Genomic DNA, 23,136 nt, shown 5'->3' with positions numbered 1-23,136 from the left:
CTCTTAATCTGTGTCAAAAACCAAGAGATAGTGAGATTCCCCTCATCTACAGCTCAAGAAAACATCAGAGCAGCCACTTCAGTGCCCCAACAACACAATCTGATGACAGCAATTGTAAGTAACAGAGGAAAGTACAGACAACTGAGTACGTCTCAACTTTTTAGACTAAGAATATAGACTTTTAAAGAAGAGATAATCATCAGCCAATCAACAGTCAAAAGTTCATTCAAATAATATTTATAAAAGCCTCATCTCTAAATACAGCCTCACAGAATGTTGTCTAATAATCTAAGCACAAAACAAGCAAAGGCAGTAAACCAGGAACCTGCGACTGAGGTGCGCTGAACAAACGGAACCATATGAGTTGGCAGCTAAGCCTAGGTAACTCCTGCAGGAAATCCGAATTGGTGTTATTGTCAAAGTAACAAGTAAGCTAGTTTTATTCAAAGTACAGGTGAGTTGCGTAGACTTGTAAAACAGCACAGTAATTTTACCAACTGTATCCAAAACAGAAGTTTGCATTCTTTCACCACCTGCGATTTCCAGGTAGGTCAAATGTTAACTTCACAATTAATGCACATTTACCTTTAGGTAGAGTTAATGTTTCAAGTTACATGCTGAATAAGAGTCACGAGATTCCCATCTCATCTTTTTCTTGGCATTTTTCAAGCAAATTACTGTTACAGATCTATCAATGAGTTAGACAAGCACTTGATGCCATATGAAATCAATTACTGATTTTTTACAAGAAACCCAGATTTATCATTAAATTTTCATATATATAATATGGGAAAAAAAGTTACCTTTCTATGCTTTGCACCACGATAGTGTGACTGAAGACTTATAGAACTCATACATGGAACTTTACAAACCTAAAAAGATAAAATAAAATCACTTCTTCAGTTATGCTGTGGATATTCTGTAGTTGACAAGTTATAAGAACTGGAAATACATACGTTTCTACACCATAATTCCCAAGGCGGTCTTCAGCTTAAACAGTACAATTTGCGTGATGTTTAGGAGAGCAGCATACCACTAAAATGACCAGAACTAGTGTGTAAACCTGCTCAAATACTTAAATACATGTTTAAATATACCAGATGGTATGGATCCTTTAAGAGACTCCCCCTTCCCTCCTACCACCACCTTCTGGATTCTTAGTTTTCTGAACTTCTACGGGCTGGAAAGTCATCAAAAAGGGATGATCATACAGTGATTGGAAAAGCATAGAGACAAAATTACGCCCTAGAAGAACAGCAACTCCATTCATCGTTACATCGAAGTGATCAGAAAACCAATGAAGCAAGACATCTGCACTTCATTAAGAACCACTGACACACATACATCATTACAGTAATTAACAGAAGACAATACAGATCTACAATTATTTCTTACTATCTTTAGCTAAAAAAAGTAATGACTAATTATGCTAATCTTGTCTACTCTCTTGACATACTGTGACAGAAGTTTAACAGGCCAGGAACAAAAAAATCACTGCAAGAATATGACTGACACATTTAACTTGTTCTGACCCAGAGCTGTAGCCCTTAAAGATAAATGAGCCTTTACAATCGCCTCTGAAATCTACCTAACAGCCATTTGAAAGATCATTAAATTGCACCTGTCACTGCTCAAGTACAAACCGAATTCACAGAATCCTAAAACAAGCAGCTCTTCCAGAGACTGGCCACGTCAAAAGCTTCTCTCACATATAAGATTGCCACGCTACATCTAGATTAGGTCTGCATTTTTAAACACATGGTCTTTAATTCTTTAGGCCTGCATTTTAGCATATAAGGCTGAAAAGCCATCAAGAAACGCACTCACTTCACAATAAAATATTTTTTTTTCAGATTCCGGCTTGCCATCTTCCGGCTTAGCTTCTTCGGCCACAGCGCTCATCCTGCAAAACTGGCTCACTGCGCACAATGAGAAAAAATGTAAATAAATCCAGCTCTCGTCTATACGGTACTTCGCAGCAAACAGCTGGGGACGGGAGCGAAGCGTCAGTCGGATGAACTAAGTCGACTGTTTCGCTTCAACGCATTCCCAGGCGAAACCACATTTTTCATCACCGGGACACCTTTACAGCCTTAAGGCGCCCGCCCCGCTCGCCTTTCTGGAGAGGCTTCAGAGAGGCAACGGCCCCCGGGGAGCACGGCTGCTCCCGCCTCCCCCGCAGCCGCGGCGGTACCTCAGCGGGGCGCCCAGGCCCGGCGCGTCTCCCAGGCGGGCCGGTAACGGCGGCAAAACCCGCACGGCTCGCGCGCCCAACGGCATCCGGGGGCTCGAACCCTCCCGCGCTCGTCACTTCCGCTGCTCCGCAGCGACGAGGAGACACCCGAGAGCCGAACCAACGGCAGCACCACACCCCCGCCAACGGGCAAGTGGGGGATAGGCAAGAAGCCGCCCACCTCAACCAATGGGGAGCAAGCACCGCCTCTCGCGGCTGGGAGCCTGAGCCCTCCCCTCCCCTCCCGGCAGCCCCGCCCTCCCCGGCGGCTTCTTGGCGACCCCTGGCGCGCCGGAGGACGCCAGCGCAAGCGGGCTACCGGCAGGTACCGGGCGGGTTCGCCCCGCCCCGCCGTTCGGCCGTGGGGTGGGCAGCCTCCGGGCCTTGGGACAGGGGCAGCAAACACACTGGGCAAGGGTTTTAATTTAAATGCAAATATTTATTTTAAAATGTCTTAACTTTACGCTTCCGACTGGTAATAAATGTAAAATATAATTTAAGAAATACACTTGTAAGTTCCTTCTAAAAGCAGACCAAGAAAACGGTACAAAAAAACCCACAAACAACAGAAAAGTGCACCGGGTTTAGCAAAATTCCAAGACACCACACCCACGTTTCACTGCCTGCGTTTAGCGGGCCGGCTGGCGACACGTGGTGACGCCCACGACGCCCGCGACGCCCGCCGCACACGGGGCAGCACGGCCGACGCCAGCCGGCTGGGTGACCCCGCTACGGGCGCCATTGCCGCCGACCGGCCGCGCTCTGGCCGGGCTGCCTTCCCCGGGGCAGCGGCAGCGGCTGGGGACGGAGCTGCCTGTGCCCGGTTCCAGCACGGCTCGGGTGGGTGCCGTGTGCTCGCCAGGAATGGGCCCCCCGTTCAGGGAATCGTGCAACACCAGTGAGGCCACAACGGTCTGTAGGTCTCCACGCGCCTTTTTTTTCTCTAACCTTGTCCTCCACTGCGTTTGCTTAGGAGGAGCAGGAATGGCGCTCCCAGGGCAGGATCGTTAGCGGAGCTCGATGGCAGATCACACCCCTTTCCAAGACGTGTGATACGATTTGTGCTGGGATTTTTCACGGGCGTTTCTCTAACAGTCAGAGACCTTCACATGGAATCACATTAAAATGCCCGATAATTCTTTGTGGTTCTAATCTCAAAACCTAAAATGGACTAACTGAAAACACTGCATATGTTGTGTAATGCTTCCATACCCTTCCTTAAAAAAAATAAAATTACATATTAAAGTGCAGTTGCGCAGAGAACGAATAAACACGTGGGGAAGAGACGCAGAAAGGAGGAAATTAGTTTCTTGATTTTTTGAAAGAGAGACCAGGCCTAAACACAAAAGGATTTGGCGTTATATATACTCGCAGAACTAAACCGCTGGTGGTGGCTCCGAGCTTCTTGGCGGTACGGCCTCCCGAAGAGAGGAGGTTTCACCAGCAAAGTGACTTTCTTTCCATTTTAGTACAGCTGTAATTAGTGAGTCAGTACTGCTGTCTTCTTAAGGAGGGCAGGGGGGAAATGGGGGATTGCACTGCTGCCTGACGTTGTTCTTTTGGCAAAACTTTTGAAGCATGCCCAAAGTGGACATAAAGCTACAGACGCAGAAAACAGAAAGGGTGGAGGCCACAATGTGCCATCCTATAAAATCAGAAAGGTAGAAAAGCTAGAGGAAGAAAAAGGGAAGATTTTTTGATGGACGCAACTGCCTTTAAGGAAGAAAGTGTTCTTTGGTTTTGTTAAGAAGCTGTGCAGGGGGGAAAGGGTGTGAGAAGGGACCCTTTCAGAAGAGGGAAGGTTACTGACCACGTAGAGAAAGAACCTTTTTGGCTACGAGAAGTGTAGAAAGAAAACTGAATACAGTTACTGAGAACTGAGATAGCTTTTGCCTCTTGGAAGTTCTTTCTCAGAAAGACAAAATTCAAAAAAAAAAACAAAAAAACAGTTCATGGTTGCCTCACCTTATCACACATTTTAAATGAACAAAGGGACAATGATAGGATACAAAAGTTTAAAAAAAAATTAAGAAAAATAAAAAAAGAGGTTCAGAAGGGAGAGTGGTGGGATAAGGAAGGGAGAGACCGAGGTGTAACCTGGAAAGAGGCAGAACAGCCGTGTAATTCCTGTTACACCCTCCTGTGGAAAATGGGGAGCTCTAGACCAGAACTTGACCTGATTTTTTGAACATAGCCTTTTAATTAATTACATACAATTACTGAGACTAACTAAGCAGCAGATGTTCCTTCTATTACCTTCTGCCACGTTTTTGTATGAGTCATTGGAATGCCAGAATTCTACCAATACAAATGTGAAACTGGAAGTTTTGGCTGTTGTACAGCTGTCCCTGTTGCATCAAGGAAATCCTGAGAAACTCTGGGCTGCACAGTTAGAGCACCAGCTGCACGACTGAGCTACAACGACCAGCAGCAAGAGAGCTGAATTTGCTGGACTTTTGAAGACCAACCTCAGGAAGGGAGCAGGAGCAGAACATAAGAATGATGTTTTCGGTCTGATTGAGAAATACAACTTAGTACTGAATTACCTCAACCTTTGTTTTCAAGAAATTATTTGCAGCCTGAAAAGTTACAAATTCAATTCTACAGAAAAAATAAGGGCAAGATTTCAGAGCAGAGAGTTATTAGCGGTGGGTGGAGAATTAATGCTGTAGTCACAGAGTAATTACACCTTGACAGCAATATATCAATCAAGGTGATCGTTTTCCTCCCAAAATTTGTCTTAACAATCTTTTTTTACTTTCCCTCCAAACCTCCACCCAAAGAGAGTCTTTGCCTAAGCACAGAGAAGTGCTTGGATCTCCATATGGGTTTTTCTTAAAGTATTTTGTGGTTTTAGTATATTTTTCAGCCTGTCACTGATGATTTTGTTCAGAAGAATTTCTGATAGCACGGTAGGGAAGTGTATTTACAATGACAAGAACATACGCCACGTGTATTCAAACACGACAAAGATGTATTTGTCAGGGTGGTAGTGTCTATGAGCATAAGCTACTGGCAGCCCTCTTGCACGAGTCTCCTTCAGCTAGATAAAATCCTTGTGATTACAACCTGAGCATGGGCACCCACAGAATCTCTTTGCTCGCTACGCGTGTTACAGAAGTCTGCTTCAGTTGTGACACATGATTTCACATAGGACTTTGCAAGATTTGAAAGAGAGGGAGAAACTCCAGGGAAAGAAACTCCTTTTCCAGCGAGAAATTTTCTAGAATCTCGTTTAGGTTTAAGGTTTTTGTCTCAATACAATCAGAAAAGTCTTTCCATTTTGAATGTTTACGCAAAGACAGTAGAGAGAAAGAGCGGAAGAGAGCAGAAAGACAAGAAAAATAGAACAACGGCTCTATACCTCCGTCATTCTGAGGTTGTTTTTTTCAGTTTCATGACACTGATGAAAGAAAATGAGTATTTTAACTTTTCTTCCACTACCTAACGCAATGTATGTATTCATAAGTAGGGGAAATGGTGTCTTTTAACTACTCCAATTAAAACCACACATTGTCAAGACAAATTAATGGCTTTTCTAAAATAACTACAGTGGGTGAGGCTGTCCTACCTAAGTTCCAATATGGCTTTAACACAAGGAGTTAAAAAAGGCATCTAGGCAGCAGAAGCTGATCTTATCCCACAGAATATTCATTGCCTCAGGCTTTTTGCCTCCCACTCAATTATTTTAAGCACTAGGCATTTCCAGAAGAATTGCACATGCCCTGTCCATCTCAATACTGTATCCAAGGATCAGCACCCAAAGTCTTACTGAGCTGGCTGATGCACAAATGTCAGACCTCCCTATGCCATCCAGAGGAGACTCAGTTCCAAGGATTTTCAGACTACATCATCATGTTGTAGTGAAGGGTGATTAAAACACAGAGATGCACTTCACATTACCATCTTACAACCAAGGAGTAGCAAGTCAGGCTTTGCTACAGAGAATTTAGGTACAGTCCCTTGATCTTTCATTTCACTAGTTAAATCTCCAAACTGAGGACCAGCTGAACCCAGCTTACCCCTTGCACGCTGCTGCCCTTACTTCAGATTTTCAAAACAAAGCTCCACGTTGGTATCTAAAGAGTTTAAAGTGAATATAAATAATTCATAGTGTTATCTACAGTGGAGGTCTGACCCAGTTTCAGCCACTGGTGTAACTGCATCCCAGCAAACCTTAGAAGCAGCAGGAAAATCCACTCTTTCTGCTGTACGAGTTTACCCCTAGCTCAGATCAGGTTGGTTTTCAGTCAAATAGTGGCTTACAATGGTGCATTTCAGTTGGACTAGCATTTGTATGGTGCTCAGCAGCAGTCCGCTGATAGCTAAAATCAGGCCACATTCTCAATAAAGACAAGAACCTCATCAGCAGCTCTAGCACTGATAATAGTCTCTGCTGTCTGTGGACCAAGTAATATCTCAGAGGGAGACACATTCTCAGAGCTTTTAGAACTGCTTACCTTCCATACCAAAAAATACCCTCCCTGCACATCAGAATTAAGGAGTTCATTCTGTCTCTGCCTCTGGAGAGTTTATGGCTGAAGAGGTTTGAATGCTATCATCAGTCAGGTGTCAGAGACACACACTGGAAAAAGAAAGGCATTTCTTTCAGCCTGAATGCTCCAAGTTCATGTCAGGCAAACGTTTGACTAGGCATTTCTTCTACAAGAAGAATTTCTTTATTGTTTTTGCAATAAATGCATTGGGAGGCTCCTAAAACAGACTTTAGGGCTGCGTTTGACAGATCCAAATACCAGCTCATTAAGGATAAAAGCCAAATACCAATGACTGAATACATCTTAAACCCTACTTTTCAGTGTTAGTTTTTAAAATAATAACAAAGCAACAACAACCACTAAGAAAATGTAACCATTTAAAACAACCGCTCTGCTTTCATGCTATTTACTGGTCTGTGTCAGGGCATCATTAATGTCTGCATACAAAAAGGTTTTATAAGATTAAATCAGTGGCAATTTAACAGGGTACAATGAAATGTCAGATTTCAGTCCAGACTCAATCCAGACCACATGTCGTGCAAAGAGGATGAAGGAATTATATCTGTGCCTTAAAAGCAGATAGCAAGAGTCTTTTTTTAGCATTTATTTCCTCTGTTCTTTCCAAATGGAGTGACACACCAAGTACTTAGAAGGAACTGGTCTTTGTTTACTATCAACAGTGGTTAGTGATTGTCCAAAAAGAGGATAAGCTGCCCATCTCTTCATAAGCACAGTTCTTAGGAAATTGCTGTATGTGTGTGATAACTCAAACTAGAAAGACTTCCACTAATGCCGTATTTTTTCATGTGAGACCTGGAATAACAACTCGGCTACAAATTAAGCCGGCCAAACTCAAACGTGATGCACAGGGTAAGTGCAAGTTACCATGTATTTTTCTTGGATTCAGACTTCATGGAACAATAAAGCAGCAAACTTGACTGCATTTACACAGGGGGGGAGGCCGAAGGTGACATCTCATTTTGAGTCACACATTCATCCATCCTCCTTGAAGAAGGCCATTGCATCTCTTATATCAGATTAGATTCTCTTGTATGCAGAAGCTTCATCTACCTTTATATCAGTTGAGTAAAATGTGACTGGTTTTGTTGGGAACATGAGCAAAATCATCCCAACTGAAATAAACCAGGAAAGCCTTAGAGGAGATAGAGTTATGTCTGAAGAGAGAAATCTGGCCACTTAGATCCACGCAAAATGGCACCAGCATGTCCGGATGAGGATAACAGTGTTTTACAATCTTGTTGCATCGATGTAAATGACGAGAGGAGGTGTGAGGTAGTGCGAAACCGGGCCCAGGTACTCTCATTCAGAGGGGTGTGACAGTGAGTCCAAGCGTGGAATTAAATGAGCAGCTTGTCAGCAGTCATACTGGCATGTCCTCCACTTGCCCCCAGCCATCTGCGCCCACACTACCCTTTCTCCACACTATCCCATTCCCGCCAGGCAGTTGTACAAGGAGCTGGACTGGAGAATACCGCAGAGTTCACAGCGCAGCCCTACCAGCAGCTGTGCTGCCACAACAGAGTGTCTGGCACTGGGATGTAAGCAGTGCCACTCCTGCACACCAGGCAAAGGACTATGAGAGCTGCTCTGAGAGCGTCAAAAAGGAACTGCTGCTCTTGGTTTTGTGGATAGTGAATCAACAAGGCAGAGCTGTGCAGCACCACTGAGATCTCACAGTCTCACTATACATGAGTACCCAGTCTTTTTGCGACTGGGATTAAATTTATGTGACATGAACAGTGGTGTGCCAGAGAGCAGCGTAAATTCCACCGTTACAGTCTCATCTCTGAAAAGGGCCTGATGTTGCATTGCACCCACTGGCAAGAGTATTAAGCCAAGGATACCAAGACTGCCTCAAATAAGAGGCCGCATGGAGCCAACAGGGAGCTGATTTGCCTCAGACACAAAAAAAGCGAGACGTTCTCATGGCTTGGGTGTGGTTAGCTGGACTATGGCAGATTTAACTTGAGCTACAGTGAGACATTATTGCACTTCTTTACTGTCCACTCTTGCCTTTCTGCTGGGAGCACTGCGTTCTGCGGGACAGTCATCAAATGTACATGTGTTATCTCAACCATTGCAGTGTAAAGTACAGCATTTCAGATCAAACCATTATTCATAAGCACTTAACTGACATGCAGAGAATGTATATCTTCACATCTGCCAACTCTAACACATAGGCAGTAATTTCTATCAGAGAAGACAGTCTTGGAGAATAGCAGCCTCCAAGATGCAGAACCATTCCCCTACCTGGAAACTACATTTGTCCCTCATATTTATAGCATTTGGGAGAAGTTTATGCCACTTTGCTGGCATGTAAAGCCATGCCCTTAGTAGCTAGTAGATATAGAAGTGAAGACATTATAATTATTTATAACATTTTGAAGAAGAAAACATTCATTATAGGGCTTCTTTCAGAAAGCACATATACATCTAAGCTTTTTTAAAATGATGTGTTTTTTATATAGGTGAAGTCGATATAAAGTTGAAATAGTGCAATTTTTAAAACAAAAGTTAGTGCAGGAGTCAAGCTACAACAACAGCAAAAACCAAAACAGAAGTTGCAGATTTTTTTTTTTTTTGTGGAAATACATTAATATCTGGGTTCAAAGGAAAGCATATGAATCTGTTTTCAAAAGTGCACAAAGTGCTTTTGAAAGGTATACATCCTCCAGCTAGCTTTCGGTGAGATTAAGCTTTTCTTTCAGGAATGAAACTAGGATGCTTTTGAAAATAACAGGTCTAATCGTAGCGTGGGATTTGTTTTTTGATGTCAGGTGACGATGTCTAACAAGCTGCTAGCAGTCAAAGAGATACCAACACATGAAAAAGTGCATTTCCATTGTTAATGTTACAAGTAACAGCAAGGAAAATAATTGCAGAAATATTTTCTTCTCATGTACATTTAACAGCACTTTGTAACTCATTTATAGAAGTGGATAACATGCCATTGCTCAGTTTTTCAAACAGCAACTTGAAAGGCTGATGTCTTTAAAATGGAAATATATGTATACTAAAACATTAGTATTATCAAGGAAACTTCGGAAGAACTTCAGTTTGAAGTGAAATAATTTATAATGCATTCTATGAGAGGAATTTGTTTCAATTAATGCTATCCTTTTAAATTAAGAAGTTGTGTTGGGATGTACTTGCCTGTTGCCAATAATTTATGTTGAGAGAATGGAATAGCTGATGCTTCTTATTAGAGTAGCAAAAAAGTAAAAATGCAAAAACTCGTAAAGTAAACTGGCCATACTGAAGACTGTAAATATTTTCTCTTTGCACAGAAGCATCACATCAGCTTCAGAAAAACAAACAGAACAAAGGCAGGAAACAGAAATGGCTATACCTTGGTCGTGAACTATAGACAAGAGAGGAAAGATGATACATAAAAATTAGCAGGCATACCTGCGCAGGGAGTAATGATTATTTTTCTGTGCCTGAGGTTTTTTGGTTTTTTTTCTTTCCAAAGATCACTAAGAGAAGGGTGGGGGGAGGGTGGGTGTGAAGGGTGTGTGTGTGTCTGTGTCTGGGTTTCCTCACACACAGATGCACACACACACACACACACACACTCAAAATCTTTGCACTGGCTTTTAATTTTAGTAACTCATTTAACTCAACTGGGGAAAAGAATCTACAACTTCTTGCTTTTAACATTATAAATATTCCAAATGTTATAAAAATTATTGTAAAAATGTACATTCAGTGGTTTTATGAGGCATGGGACCTGCTAATGTATTTTCAGGGAAGCTTGCATGTACTCTGTTCTGTCCACTGCTGGACAACGGTGGAGAATCCAGGGGCTCACGCTTGATTGCTTGAACCACGCAGGGGTTTTTAAATTCACATGGCATTTTAAAAACCTCGTTATTCTGCTCCTTCTCCTGCCCTGGACTGGGGCTGTAGAAGTGGCCGTAGCATGCTGTGTGCGGCAGGTCAGGCATGCTTTCCAGACACCCAGAGGAGTTCTGAGGGCAAAACGGGGCCACCTCCTTGCTACGTGAACCCTTGCAAGGTCTGTTCAGGCTTAAGTTGTTGGGATAATTTGCTACAATGCATTGCCAATTATGCGGCGCGTAAAGGCAGTGCCTTGGCTTCTGACAAGGTGAGGCTGGCTCACAGAGGTCCGGTTCTGTTTTGAGGTGCACTTTATTGGGGTAGCTAAACACCTGCTTTCTCACCGAGCCGTTCTCATCCATCCAGGCACGGTTCTGCGACGTCAGGTAGTTATCGGCAATGTTTTCGGAATCGGAATCGTATTCCGTTTTGATAGGCATCTCCAAGGGAAAGGCTGCGTCATAGAGAGACTCCGAGGATATTAACGGTCTCTGCAGTTTCAGATGGTCCGTCACATAGTTCTCCGCACAACGCTGCTGTACACCCGAGTAAGACTGGCAGCTTTCTGTGCCTCCCCAGTGGGAAGGGCAAGTTGGTGCTGAATTTAAGAAACTTTGGTCTCTGTTGTAGAATGATCCAGCCCGCCTGTTTGAACACGTGTTCATTCTCTGGCTCACAGAACAGGAGCTTGAGTTTCTTGAAGTCCAGCTACTGTTTGTGGTGCAGTTGTTTTGAATGCCTAAAACTGACGTATTAGAGCTGAGAGGTTCCTCTTGCATAAAACACTCACCGTTTGTATGAGGCTCAAACTTCACTTTTACATTATCTTGTTCATTTTTCACTGCTGCCCAGTTAAGATGCTTCCACTGGCCCAGAGTTTCAATGGCACTGTTATAGGAAAGGCCCTCCAGGTTTCCTTTCAAACTGGCAAAACTGCTTGGTATCTTCAGTTGTTCATCTTCTTCCCTTTCAATAACAGTAGAAAAAAATCAGTCAATCAGAGGTTTCTAAATGAACGTTTTCTGGGATACAAACGGAGTGGCTTGACATACATTACATGTCCTTAGCTTAATATGGGACTCTCATGCTCTTGTCCATATAAACTTTGCATTTGTTTGAGAGAAAAAAAGAGTGTGCATGCATCTGGGCATCAATGTGTGTGCCCAGCTACCTTTCTGTAGCACTGTTTCATTTGAATTCTGACATGCATTTATTCTTCCATTTCAGGCACACAGTTCACAAAGACTTTAAATATTGTAGTACAGTATGGTAACGGCCTTACACTTTTGTTCATCACTTAAAATATATCTAAATAATATTTGTGTGCAGAAAAATCTAGAGATAAAACGCAAAGAGCATCTTGAGATGTATTTTGTTAACAAGGAATTATTTGGACACATAAGAACTTTCTGATCAAAGTGATTTGAGGGAGAATCATGGGAGTCATATTTTGAGAATGCAGAGTTAGCTGACAGGAAATAAAATGCTTGAATTAAGTGCCCAGAATAGTCACAGATGTTCGTATTTGGCGTAGGTTTGTTTTACATGTCTAACTTAATTCAGGTTGTCTTTCATTTTCTAAGATGGCCAGTGAATTAATTTTCCATGACCTCCAGCTGAAGTACTCAACATTAGTGAAGAGCTCTGGCAGAGAAAGTTGCCTGAGCATTTCCATACCCGATGCAGTAGTTTTCAGAGCTTGGGGTCCAAATCTTCAGGCTCAAGATTTGTCTGGAATTCACTAACATGCTGATTCCCAACCAAGCAGGATCAGTGCTACGAAACCACCCTCTCCCTCTTCAGACAAGAAGTGGACATCTCAAGAAGAAAACGAGTATGAAAACCTGGAGAGCTAGTAACGGTTTTTGAAGGCTTTTTCTTAGCTCATTGTTAAGAACTTTTTCCTTGGGTATGGACTCAATGTGCAAGTATAGGGTTTTCCAGTAGAGGGAGTCCGTGTTGTTACAAAGAGAGAGTGTCCCGCTTTAATAAATGTACACCAAGAAAGGAGAATATTTTCTCTCTTTTTTTCCCATGAGGTATTAAATATTTTCGGTCCTCTGCTAAGTATTGTTTTTATTGATAGTCTTGAGATGCAAATGGCATGATACAAGTTTGCTGCAGAACTAGCTTCTCAGGAAATGGTCTAATTGGGAAGCAACGGACTCAACAACATGCAACAGTCACAAAAGCTTAGAACCCAAATGAAGAATTTTACAGAGAAATAGTACCTAGTGCAAATTCTCCAAAAGAATGTATGTTTCCAGGCAGACAGCATACAATTTAACAAAAAAAGTAGGAGTAAGGATGAAGACTACTGCAGGCTATCAGGAGGACAGAACTGAGTATAATCTCCAACTCTTGTAACAACTCTTGTAATGCTTCAGTCTGCAGGAACTATCAAGCACAATGGAAAGATTTTAACCACTCAGAGGGTAAAAATGTACCTAAATAAACATCAAAGAGCATGCTTAATTACAAAAAAAAAAAAAAAAGGAAATAGAGACTTGAATAAAAGAAACAGCCCCTTTTAATCTGCTTCTTAATAGAAGTTCATTCCCTCACATGGCAAGATGATGGTTATGCTGTCCTGGTAAAGGTAAAGAGTTCCACCACCCTCAGGTGGGAGCTTCTCTGCTATTCACAAGGATCCTGGGAGATACACTGCCTGTAAGGGTTATCTACTCCAGAAGTTCAAAGACTTTTTCTTTTCTTTCTTCCACCTGTGAGGCATCCAAAAGGAAAAGAATAGAGATAACAGCCACATTTTTTCCACTGGGCCAGATGGTGGCTGTGTACACCTCCTGGCCCCTGTTCATTCTGTCCACCCTCTTATCTCTTCCCTCAGACCAGCTTGAAGAGATACCTCAACAAGGCCCACAGGAACTGGAACAGACAATCCCGTGGGGGAAGGAAGAAAAGCCTCTTTGGAAGGAAAGGTGAAACCCGGTGGAGAGGTCCTCTTTGAATGCAAATCTGTGAGATTAGCTTCCACTTCAAGGCTGAGCCTACAGCCAACTAGATGTATGTGTCTACAAAGATACCATGAATATAGGCATCCCTGTTTAGATTATGTTGAACATCCACAACTAAAAACATGAGCTCAACTGTCATCCATAAAGGAAAAAAAATAAAATAGCTTTGCATGATCAAATGCTAAAAAGTAGTAAAACAAGGACAATAACTCAGCGAAGAGTTTCAGTTGCAAAGTAAAACAAAACCCCAGAATACATTTCTGTGCAAGAAAGTCAAAACATATTAGTAATATAACATTTTAGTTTAGAAGTATTCTTTTTCAATATGCATGTACACTGAACTTCAGAAGAAAAAAGACTGAAGAAATAAATATTGTTTAGGATTATAACAGCCATTTCATATGATCCACAATAAAAATGGATTTCCATTTGGTAAATAAACTAAACCCTTCTCATATAGCTCTTCTCTTAGGTCACTACAGTCCTTATAAAGATCTCATACATAAAGAATACACTCATTTTTTTCTGAAATAGAGGGGCTGGTTTTTAGTATTGGAAAATATACTTACTTCAACATTTGCTGTTGGGCAAGGACATATTCTGAACAACCACTTCGATACAGAAGTTGAGTGTTGGCTTGAACCCAGACCCAGTGATCTTCATTTGTTTGTACTTTGACTAGAGAAATGCCATTTTCTCCATTATTCTTTGCTATGCAATTTAAAAGAAAATCTAGTTTAATATACGCAGTATTTAATATTTTTTCTTACCTAAACTACGGGTGAATGTTCACAGATTTGTTTGCTGCCCTGGAATCATCAGCATGGGAAAGCACAAGCCAAAATTGTCACAGAACTAGGCAAATTACATTAAAAAACATGTGGAAAACCTAATGAGGCAGTTGGAAACACTTAAAATGTAACTAAGGAGTTTTCAATATTACTAGTTCTTTATCGTTTTTCCCTCTCAGTAATAGAACTACACCAATGAGAAAATGTTCATGAAAAATGGGGCTATGACAGAGGAGCGGTTTTAAGGAAGTCAAAGGTTTCCAGCCCGTATGGACAGAAGGCTGAGTACAGCTGAACTCAAAAAGAAGTTGCCCAGTGCAGAAGACTCACCATCAAAATTTTATCCATTGTGAAATCTGAAATACGGCATAGACTTTCATAATATTGCCACAGCCAAACACGGGAAAAGCATGAGTCAAAGCTGCAAGCAAATTGTGAGTTTTAAAGACAATGCATTCTAATTTTCTCTGCTTTCTGATCTTTGTGGAAAAGTAGCATTTGTAGCGTATTATCCAGTTTTCCTCAAAGAAGGGTAGATCTGGTAACGTATTATTAAGATTTTCACATAATCTTGTTAAATTCCGTGCCACCATTTTTAGGAAAGCATACGTTGAGTATTACTATTTACTATGATTGTTCATGTGTCTGTAAACTTGGCATCACAGTATTTCTGCCCACTTTGAAACAGCAGACTGATTCAGCACTATCTTTTGAGGCAGACAATTTTTTTTTTTTCAATTTTTTACAGAAGTGGTTTTAAAGAGAAGAAAAAATAGAGCATTGGGACCAAAATCTGGAAAACTTAACAGGGGAAAAGAAAAAGCAAGGTTCTTTCTCCATGAACTATATATAACCCAGAAATGCTTAGCAGACGCACCTTTGATTTGGTTTTCAGCAATCTGTAACACATTGGTGAAAGCTGCACCTTCATGATGGCTATTTCTTCCATATAATTCAGCTGCTTCACACAGAGCTGAATTACCTTTGGAACTGGGGCTGTAGAGGACAGAAAATGTGGAAAATTCCTTGTCGGTGAATGACAGTAAAATCACAAACTCTGAAAGGTGTGATCTTCAAGCTGTTGACCATTAACAAAGACTTTTGGTTTAGGTATACAGTAACCAACACTAAATAATTATTTATGTTTCCTGCATCATTCAGTTGCTCAAACTAGTGTATGGCTGGAATTCTGCATTCAGTTGAAAGGAATAGTTATGTTTAGGAATATTCTGCTCACAACTTAATATATCTGGAATAATAAGTTTCAGCTTGAATTGAGACAAACACTGTGTATATTCTGCTCTGCCTGTTCAAGGTACATTCAAGGCACATACATCACAGTCACCAGCAATGCACTTAAGAGTTAGCATGACTTCAATTTCCAATAATTATCATTTGATCGAATGGATTTTTTTCAATCTTCAGTTCAAAATGCATATTAGGGCTTGTAAAGTGTGCAAAAAGTCCATCATGATGCTTTACAATTTTTTCTTTGTGTTAAGACCATCAGAAAAGAAATGACTATATAAATTTGCCCACCTTCCCTGGTCAGCATGCTTCAGGCCTGAACCAAAACAAAGTTAAATGCCCACTTCATTCTTGTCAAATTCTTGTCCGGTCAGTTAGTAAAACTTGAGTAAAGCACCTCTCTTCTAAGAGCTGCATTATGATCATCAATTAATTTCACATGGGCCACTGAAAAACTAGCAAGTTGAAATGATTTTCCAACTCCGTTCCACAAGCCTGCACAGTCCATTATATCAGCGCTCCAGTAATTTAATTCTCGTCAAAAGGATGCATGTGCTAGAACCACGTTACACGTCTGGATAGCAAATCCACACATACAGAAGCATATTCTAATTAAAAGCCAAATTATGATGCTGTCAGTCACACTGATAAGCACTGATGAGCATTTTACCTCACAGCAATGGACCTCATTGCTGTAAGGTTGTATTTAACCAAATAAGGGAAAACATAATCTTAGCCCCAAACATCAACTAAAATTCAATCGTAGAGGAGTAGCAAAAATAAGTGTTAGGAAGCAAATGAGTCTGAACACAATCTGTCCTGATCTTCTGTGATTGCTACCAAGTGATCAGCCCCAGGCCCTTTAGTGCAATTGTAGACTTATGTGTTCATAAGCCTTCTGTTGTAAGATAAATACATACACCAAACACATCTCATTTAACTCCATGTGAACACACACATGCACATTCAGCTTTCTGAAGTTCTCCTTTTCCTTTGTTTGCTACCAAAATGCCCAAGTCCAAACAATTGTACTACCAGAAGATACTGAAAATTGAGAACTCTCAGTAAAAATACTTTGTTCTACTTTTACAACTAGTAGAGTGACTTACTGCATTGGTAACTTCTGAAGGTTAGGAAGATATCCTAACTTTCCAGATTTTAGATAAAATTATGGATAGAATAATATAATACTTAATATGCATTCTAGCTAAAGAATGTTGTGTTACGTTACGTTACGTTACGTTGCGTTGCGTTGCATTATGTTATGTTATGTTATGTTATGTTATGTTATATGTTATAAGAGGAAACAGCCTCAAGTTGCATTAGGGGAGGTTTAGATCGTATATTAGAAAAAATTACTTTACTGAAAGAGTGGTCAAGCATTGGAACAGGCTGCCCAGGGAAGTGGTGGAGTCTCCATCCCTGGAGGTGTTCAAAAAGTGTGTAGGGAGTGGCACTCTGGGACATGGTTTAGCAGGCATGGTGGTGATGGGTTGGCAGTTGAACTTGATGATCTTAGAGGTCTTTTCCAATCTTAATGATTCTATTCTATTCTATTCTATTCTATTCTATTATACCACAGTTATGTTTTACATTGTTAAATCCAGAAAAATTATTCACTTTTCTAAGACACTGTTTTAAAATGGAGAGTGATTTAGCCTAATTTGTGCTTTTTACATGCTTAATAAACATAAAGCTCATAGTATATTTTACTGACTGCTAAAAGATTAATTTGAAAATACTTTGTATTCACAGCTGCTGCATCATCAGCTTTGTGTTTTGCTTTCACAAGCAGGCTTTTCATCTTCATTTCTGTCATGGAAGGGAGCAGAAGTGGTACCACTATGCAGAATAAGGACAGCTGAGGTGGCAATACTGTTCCTGATGAGGACTTCTTCCTTTGTCCAAAAAGAAACTTCAGTTTGCCTTGGAACTGCATCGTCTGTTACATGTACACAAAAAAAAAAAAAAAAATAATTGCCTTAAGCATTTAGTGGATAAACATTTACAATGCGAATACAACCTAGGCCTGTGTTATTTAACACCAAAACTAGTCTTGAAACAGGGAGAAGAACGAGGAACTTCATTATCTTTATACAATTTAAACTATGCCATTTCAGAGGCATGGTGAGTGGAGGTACTACCAACAGTAAAATTAGACATTTGAGGCTGGTTTTTGTTTTTTTTTCTTTTCTGTATACTTGAAGGAGAAGTTCTGCATTATATTCTGCTTGCTGAGACCGGCAGCACATGGTGGTGCAAACAGCAGTTTCCTCTGTGCCTCACCCTGAAGCTGGAACGATTATTTTTCCATACTCTGTTCTCTCCAGTGGGATGGTTCGTGAGTTTCTTTCCTCTTGCCCTGCACTTTCTCTTGGAAGTATACAGGCTGGTATAACACAAGGCCTGCGCAGGCAGACCCCAAGGGAAAAGATATGCCCAAATAGCCAGGTACAAAGTACATTGCTTGGCAGGAACCATCTCTCCCCGCCTCAAATCTCCATATAATCAGAAGGCAGAGATCGAGTCAATAGCAAGCTGCTGCCTCGCGGTGAAACAATTACCTACCACAGAATCAGTCCATTTGAGTTGGGCATTTTTCAGAGCTACAAGATCAAAACGGGGATGCAGAAATGACTAAGTGGCGCGTCTGTTCAGACCCACAGCCTTCCAGCAAGCCAGCGTCTGAGGCAGAAGTTGCATTTCCCTGTCTCGTGCTGATCCTCTCGTTTTGTTTGCACATGCCGGACTTCGTCATAAGAAGAAAGAGCACTGGTCTTTACTAAGGAAATGGGGAAGTGATTTCTAGAAATGAGCCGCTCCTCGCAAGGGTATTTGAGGAGCATGTGAGAGACTTTCCAAGTCTGGTTTTTATTATGAAAGGACCCTTTACAAAAGGGGAAAATGGATCACTATTATTCCTGTTCCTTAAAGCAAATACTTTGTGCTTAAATGTTAATGCTTGAAACTCAGGCTTGCCGCCCTTGTGCTAGGCCCAGTACAAATTGAGGGCAGATATTGTCCAAAAGAGCTTAAAACACAGAAGTTTATAGATTCTTTCAGTTTTAAATCTTACAACCTTCTTTTCTCCCATCACTCTTTATACACATCAATAAATGTCTTTAGATGTTTCTTGTTAATGCACAGCAAATGAAAAGTGCATCCTGTCCATGACTCTCCACAATATTAATGTTCAATATTTACATTCAAATATTTTTCATATGAAGTAATTAAAATCTAGTATTTCATGACTACAGTTCTCTAAGTGAAATTATACTTACAAGGAAGCCAGAAGTACTGTCCAACAAGCAGCGAACTCGACAGATGAAACAACGAGTTAAGAAGGAGGAATAATCTGTTGTCATGCTGCCATTCTCCTGTGCTTTAAACAATTTACTGAGAATATATTCTTCTCCTAGGAACAACAGTGGAGGCAATACATATCAGATCACACAGAGAAAGAGTGAAAATGTTCTGTAGCCAATTGAAGAAGCTGGTATGGAAATCGCTAAAAATTACTTTATGGAAGGGCAAATATTCTGCACATGCTTTACCAAACAAAACAAGAAAAGCTCTACAATGGGATTCAGGTGAGTTTCTTCAGAAATTTTGACTTGTTTCCTGAGTTTTTGTGATTTTTAATGATGCAAAGCAGGGTAATAGATGTTGCTGATTTTGAGATCAGAGATCACAGAAAATACATTAGAAAAAGGAAAAAAGTAAGGAAAAATCCTAATGCAGGAAAAAAAACAAACAAATGAACAGTGCCTGATTAGCTAATGTTCAGCTGTTGCCTCCTTGATTTTCAATGAAGTATTTTCCAGTTTTGGACTACAAGTGCATAGCTTTTGAAATACTTATTTCCCAAAAGACACAAGTATTTGTACAGAAGTATGAACTCAGGAACTGAAATTCTCCACTAGGACAAAAATTCCGAATATTTGTAAGTTTTTATAGTTTGAAATATTAATGCACATTGTTCAGGTTTTTTTCGGTGTGCTTCCTACAAAATCTAGCAAAGTTCCTCAGATATCTGTAAGACTCTTGCAAAACACAGAAACTGCAAGAAATTCTACCAAAGTTTCATGACTGTTTTCCTGAGGAATTCAGAAAGGCTGCTGAAGGATTTCTTGCAAGTTGCCGCCCACCCATCTGGAGGCTGCACATCCTCAGTTTCTTTCCTCAGTTACTTCCTCACCTTCTGGTGAAACACAAACATTTTGATGGGATCAATTATTCTTCATAAACTTAACAGTTTCGACCCCATGGTATTTTCTATAGTCATGATTTCAGCTTAATGCCTCATGTAGGCAAAACCTTGAGCACATGCATCCACTTGCCATCCCAGGGAAATACAGCCTCAAAGGAAAAAGTGCATTCCTAAACCGACTTGTTCTTCCGACGACTCCTGTCTACACAATTTTGCATGGGAAAACAAATGGCAGAAAGTGATGTTGCTGCTGTGGTACTGTACAGGAATGGTTTGCGTGAGATTTTTTTGCATTAATGAGCAGAATATTAAAGTCCTGCTCGGTCTGAACAAAAGGTTGGCACGATGAACACTGATGCTGTTCATTCTGCATGGACAAGATTATCTGTAGGTACATTAGTCAGAGAAAAATAAAGGGAACATCAACTTTGTAGCCTCAATGACACAAACCACCTTATAAATGTCAAGAATCGGGAAGAAACATCATCCATGGGGCAATAACATTATAAATGGCCACTATGCAGCTTTCCAGGGAAGAATCTGACTTGATGTGGAACAGACATGAGCGTAGGTGGAGTTCAATTCCACCTCTATACAGTGGTGCCTATGTTTCCAATCAACATATACAACCCCACCTGTTTCTGTCTGTAGCTGCTGTCCAGACAACATCTGGGGAGGATTCATGGCCCAGTGCAGTTGTCTACAGAAATCCTGGCGATCATCCACATGAATGTAATCATATATGTTTTGATGCATTACATCAGTCTGAAACAATTGCAACAAGAAATGTTTAATTTGTAAGTGTAGGGGGGCAGACACTTATCTTTAGGTTGATACTTTCCTTAAAATAATGATCGGTGTAAGATACCTTCAGAGCAAATATTGATTGAGGAAAGTTATTTCAGAGGCCCCTGTTTTTCACATCTGCTTTTGGACTTCACATCCTAGGATGATTCTTTTTATTCTTAACTCTTTTCTGCATATGGAAACGTGAGTCACAAAAAAGTCCAGCTGGCAGCCGGTGACTCATGGTGTGCCCCAGGGATTGGTGCCAGGACCAGCCCTGTTTAATTTCTTGATTAGTGAATGATGGGATAGAGCGCACTCTCAGCAGCTTTGCAGAGGGTACCAGCTGGGGAGAGCAGGCTGGCTACTCAGACCTTGACAGGCTGTAAAAATGGACTGACAGGAACCTCAGGAAGTTCAACAAAGGCAAAGTTCTCTCTAATTTTAGGTACCCCAGGAAAAGAAAGATATGAGCATACCGAAGTGAGCCAAGGAGAGTGCTACCAAGACACTTCAGAGGGCTGGAGCACATGACATATCGGGAGAGGAAAGAGCAGAGTTTGTTCAGCCATAAGAAGAGAAAACTTCAGGAAGAACTTACTGCTGTCTACATCAACCAAACGAGCGGGTGTAGAGAAGGCAAAGCCCGAGTCTTCTCAAAACAACAAAATGGGAGGACAAGAAGCAACAGACGCAAGTTGCAACATGGGAAACTGGGACTTAATATAAGCAAAATAAAACTACAGTCAGGGTGGTTAAACACTGGAACAGGTCTTCCAGAAGGGTCATAGAAACTCAGATTGACTAGATGAGTCGTGGATCAACCTGCTCTAACTGGATCTGCTTGGAGCAGGAGGTTGAACTAGATGACCTCCAGAGGTCTTTTCCAACTGCAGGGTTCTGTTATTCTGTGACTTTACGATATATTTATTATACACAGGCAACCAGTCTAAAATAGCAGCATCTTATACTGAAATTGGAAGGAAACATTTAGCTAAATCTTATTTTTGTGATAGATCATGTTTCTGTAAACAAAAGCTTTACAAAAGGAAAAACATTACAGGGAATTCAACTTCACCTGTCAGATCACAAAATAAAAAAGAAAAATATTATGAAATGGCATAGTAAAATAACTTAATTTCAGTAATAGTGTGTGTCTAATCACCAGTAGAAGGAGAGGGCAAAGCAACATAGCCTGCATTTTAGAAAGCCAGTTAGCAGGAGTGGCTACAAGAAGGGCGTTACAATGACAGTGAAATAGTAAACATTCTAAATATTTGTTAATATATTTACCTGATGAAACCCTAGATAATCCACAATCGTTGATGACGCATAAAATATCATTCCATCTGCACTCACCACCAACGCAAAACCGTTCAGTGACTAAAGAAGGGAAAATAAAATAATTTAAAAGATAATCAGAAAGTAAAGTGTAAAATGGGTATAAAATGTAATAATCTTAAGAATAGTCTAGATATGAAAAAAATCACTCTGCAAAGAAGTTGGACATCGTATTTTTGCAGAAAGGCCTTTTTTTCCTAACATGAAAAAGTGGATAACAATCCAGAACATGCTTTTTTTTCCTTTTTAAAAAAAGTTAGGGTAGCTAAGTACAGTGTAAATACAATATTGCAATACAATGGTATTATCTACTTTAAATTTTAATTTGTCATTAATTCATATAATTAAAAGTTTAATAGAAGTATCAACTACATTTTTGTTAATTTTAATTTAAAACATTACATTCCATAATAATTACTTTGAATGTATATGCATTGATATATTTATTGATATATACATTGATATACATATAGATAATGTATAATTTCCAACAAGAAAATTAAATACATGTGCTGTTGTAGCTATGACTTTAAAATTGAACATGTATATTTAAGTATGGTTATTTTCTTAAGCTTCTATAAAACACATTGCATAACTGCACAAATGCAATAAATACAAAAAGTAGGCAATAAATACTTCACTGATATAGACCAATGTTTAGCCTAAAAAAAAGCAGAATTAATTGTCATAGACTCAGTGATGCAAGGAAAGCAACCAGAGAAATCCAGAAATAAAAGTAATGACTAAATGAAATACATGATGTAAACATGAAGATCCATCATGCTGCAGGCAGACTGACTAATTTTGCCTCTCTTCCCTTGATAAAGATCCAGTAACATATCTTCATTCCAGCAGGCTTGCATTCCAAGGTAGTTTAGATGATCCTTTCATGTGATGGTTTTGAGGTCTTTTGAGATTACAGTTCAAATAGCTGCTGAAGAAATACTGCTATGTTCTTACAAGCCTTGCTTCACCTTTTTCTTACGTACTGATGTAGCGATGTGCCTATTAATCCTGAGTTAATCCTGAAGCACAATGAGGGCAGATTTTCAATCACTGGGTAACCAGATACACTGACATATTTTTGTGAGCTTGATTCTCTTTTCAGTTCCTAAATCAGGACCAGATTTCCAAGACTGCTCGAAGCCTGTTCCCACTGTGACAATGGCGGGCAGATTTTCAAGAGTTCAGTGCA

General features: G+C 40.4%; 2 protein-coding genes across 5 annotated transcripts in view; both read right to left on the bottom strand.

Moving 5' to 3' along the window:
- LOC142360874 (uncharacterized) overlaps window positions 1–2,328 on the bottom strand; it is a 37,023-nt gene extending 34,695 nt beyond the window's left edge. For 2 of the 4 annotated variants that reach the window (XM_075416637.1, XM_075416640.1), the window contains exons 1-3: window positions 2,195–2,328; window positions 1,828–1,919; window positions 804–872 (exon numbers count right to left, since the gene is read on the bottom strand). In XM_075416637.1, coding sequence (XP_075272752.1) covers window positions 804–872; window positions 1,828–1,902 — 144 coding nt within the window. In that variant the 5' untranslated portion in view covers window positions 1,903–1,919; window positions 2,195–2,328. Of the gene's footprint in view, window positions 1–803; window positions 873–1,827 lie in introns of those variants that run through there. The other 2 variants (XM_075416639.1, XM_075416641.1) reach the window with 2 other exon arrangements.
- An 8,108-nt stretch (window positions 2,329–10,436) lies between these two features.
- AHRR (aryl hydrocarbon receptor repressor) overlaps window positions 10,437–23,136 on the bottom strand; it is an 86,453-nt gene continuing 73,753 nt past the window's right edge. The window contains exons 5-11 of the mRNA XM_075415289.1: window positions 21,894–21,983; window positions 20,450–20,579; window positions 18,886–19,019; window positions 17,347–17,546; window positions 15,234–15,352; window positions 14,135–14,276; window positions 10,437–11,556 (exon numbers count right to left, since the gene is read on the bottom strand). Of these exons, the coding sequence (XP_075271404.1) occupies window positions 10,437–11,556; window positions 14,135–14,276; window positions 15,234–15,352; window positions 17,347–17,546; window positions 18,886–19,019; window positions 20,450–20,579; window positions 21,894–21,983 (1,935 nt within the window). The remainder of the gene's footprint in view (window positions 11,557–14,134; window positions 14,277–15,233; window positions 15,353–17,346; window positions 17,547–18,885; window positions 19,020–20,449; window positions 20,580–21,893; window positions 21,984–23,136) is intronic.

Source organism: Opisthocomus hoazin, chromosome 3 (assembly GCF_030867145.1).
Source record: "Opisthocomus hoazin isolate bOpiHoa1 chromosome 3, bOpiHoa1.hap1, whole genome shotgun sequence".
Classification (NCBI taxonomy): domain Eukaryota; kingdom Metazoa; phylum Chordata; class Aves; order Opisthocomiformes; family Opisthocomidae; genus Opisthocomus; species Opisthocomus hoazin.
This window is presented reverse-complemented; position numbering and strand designations above follow the sequence as displayed.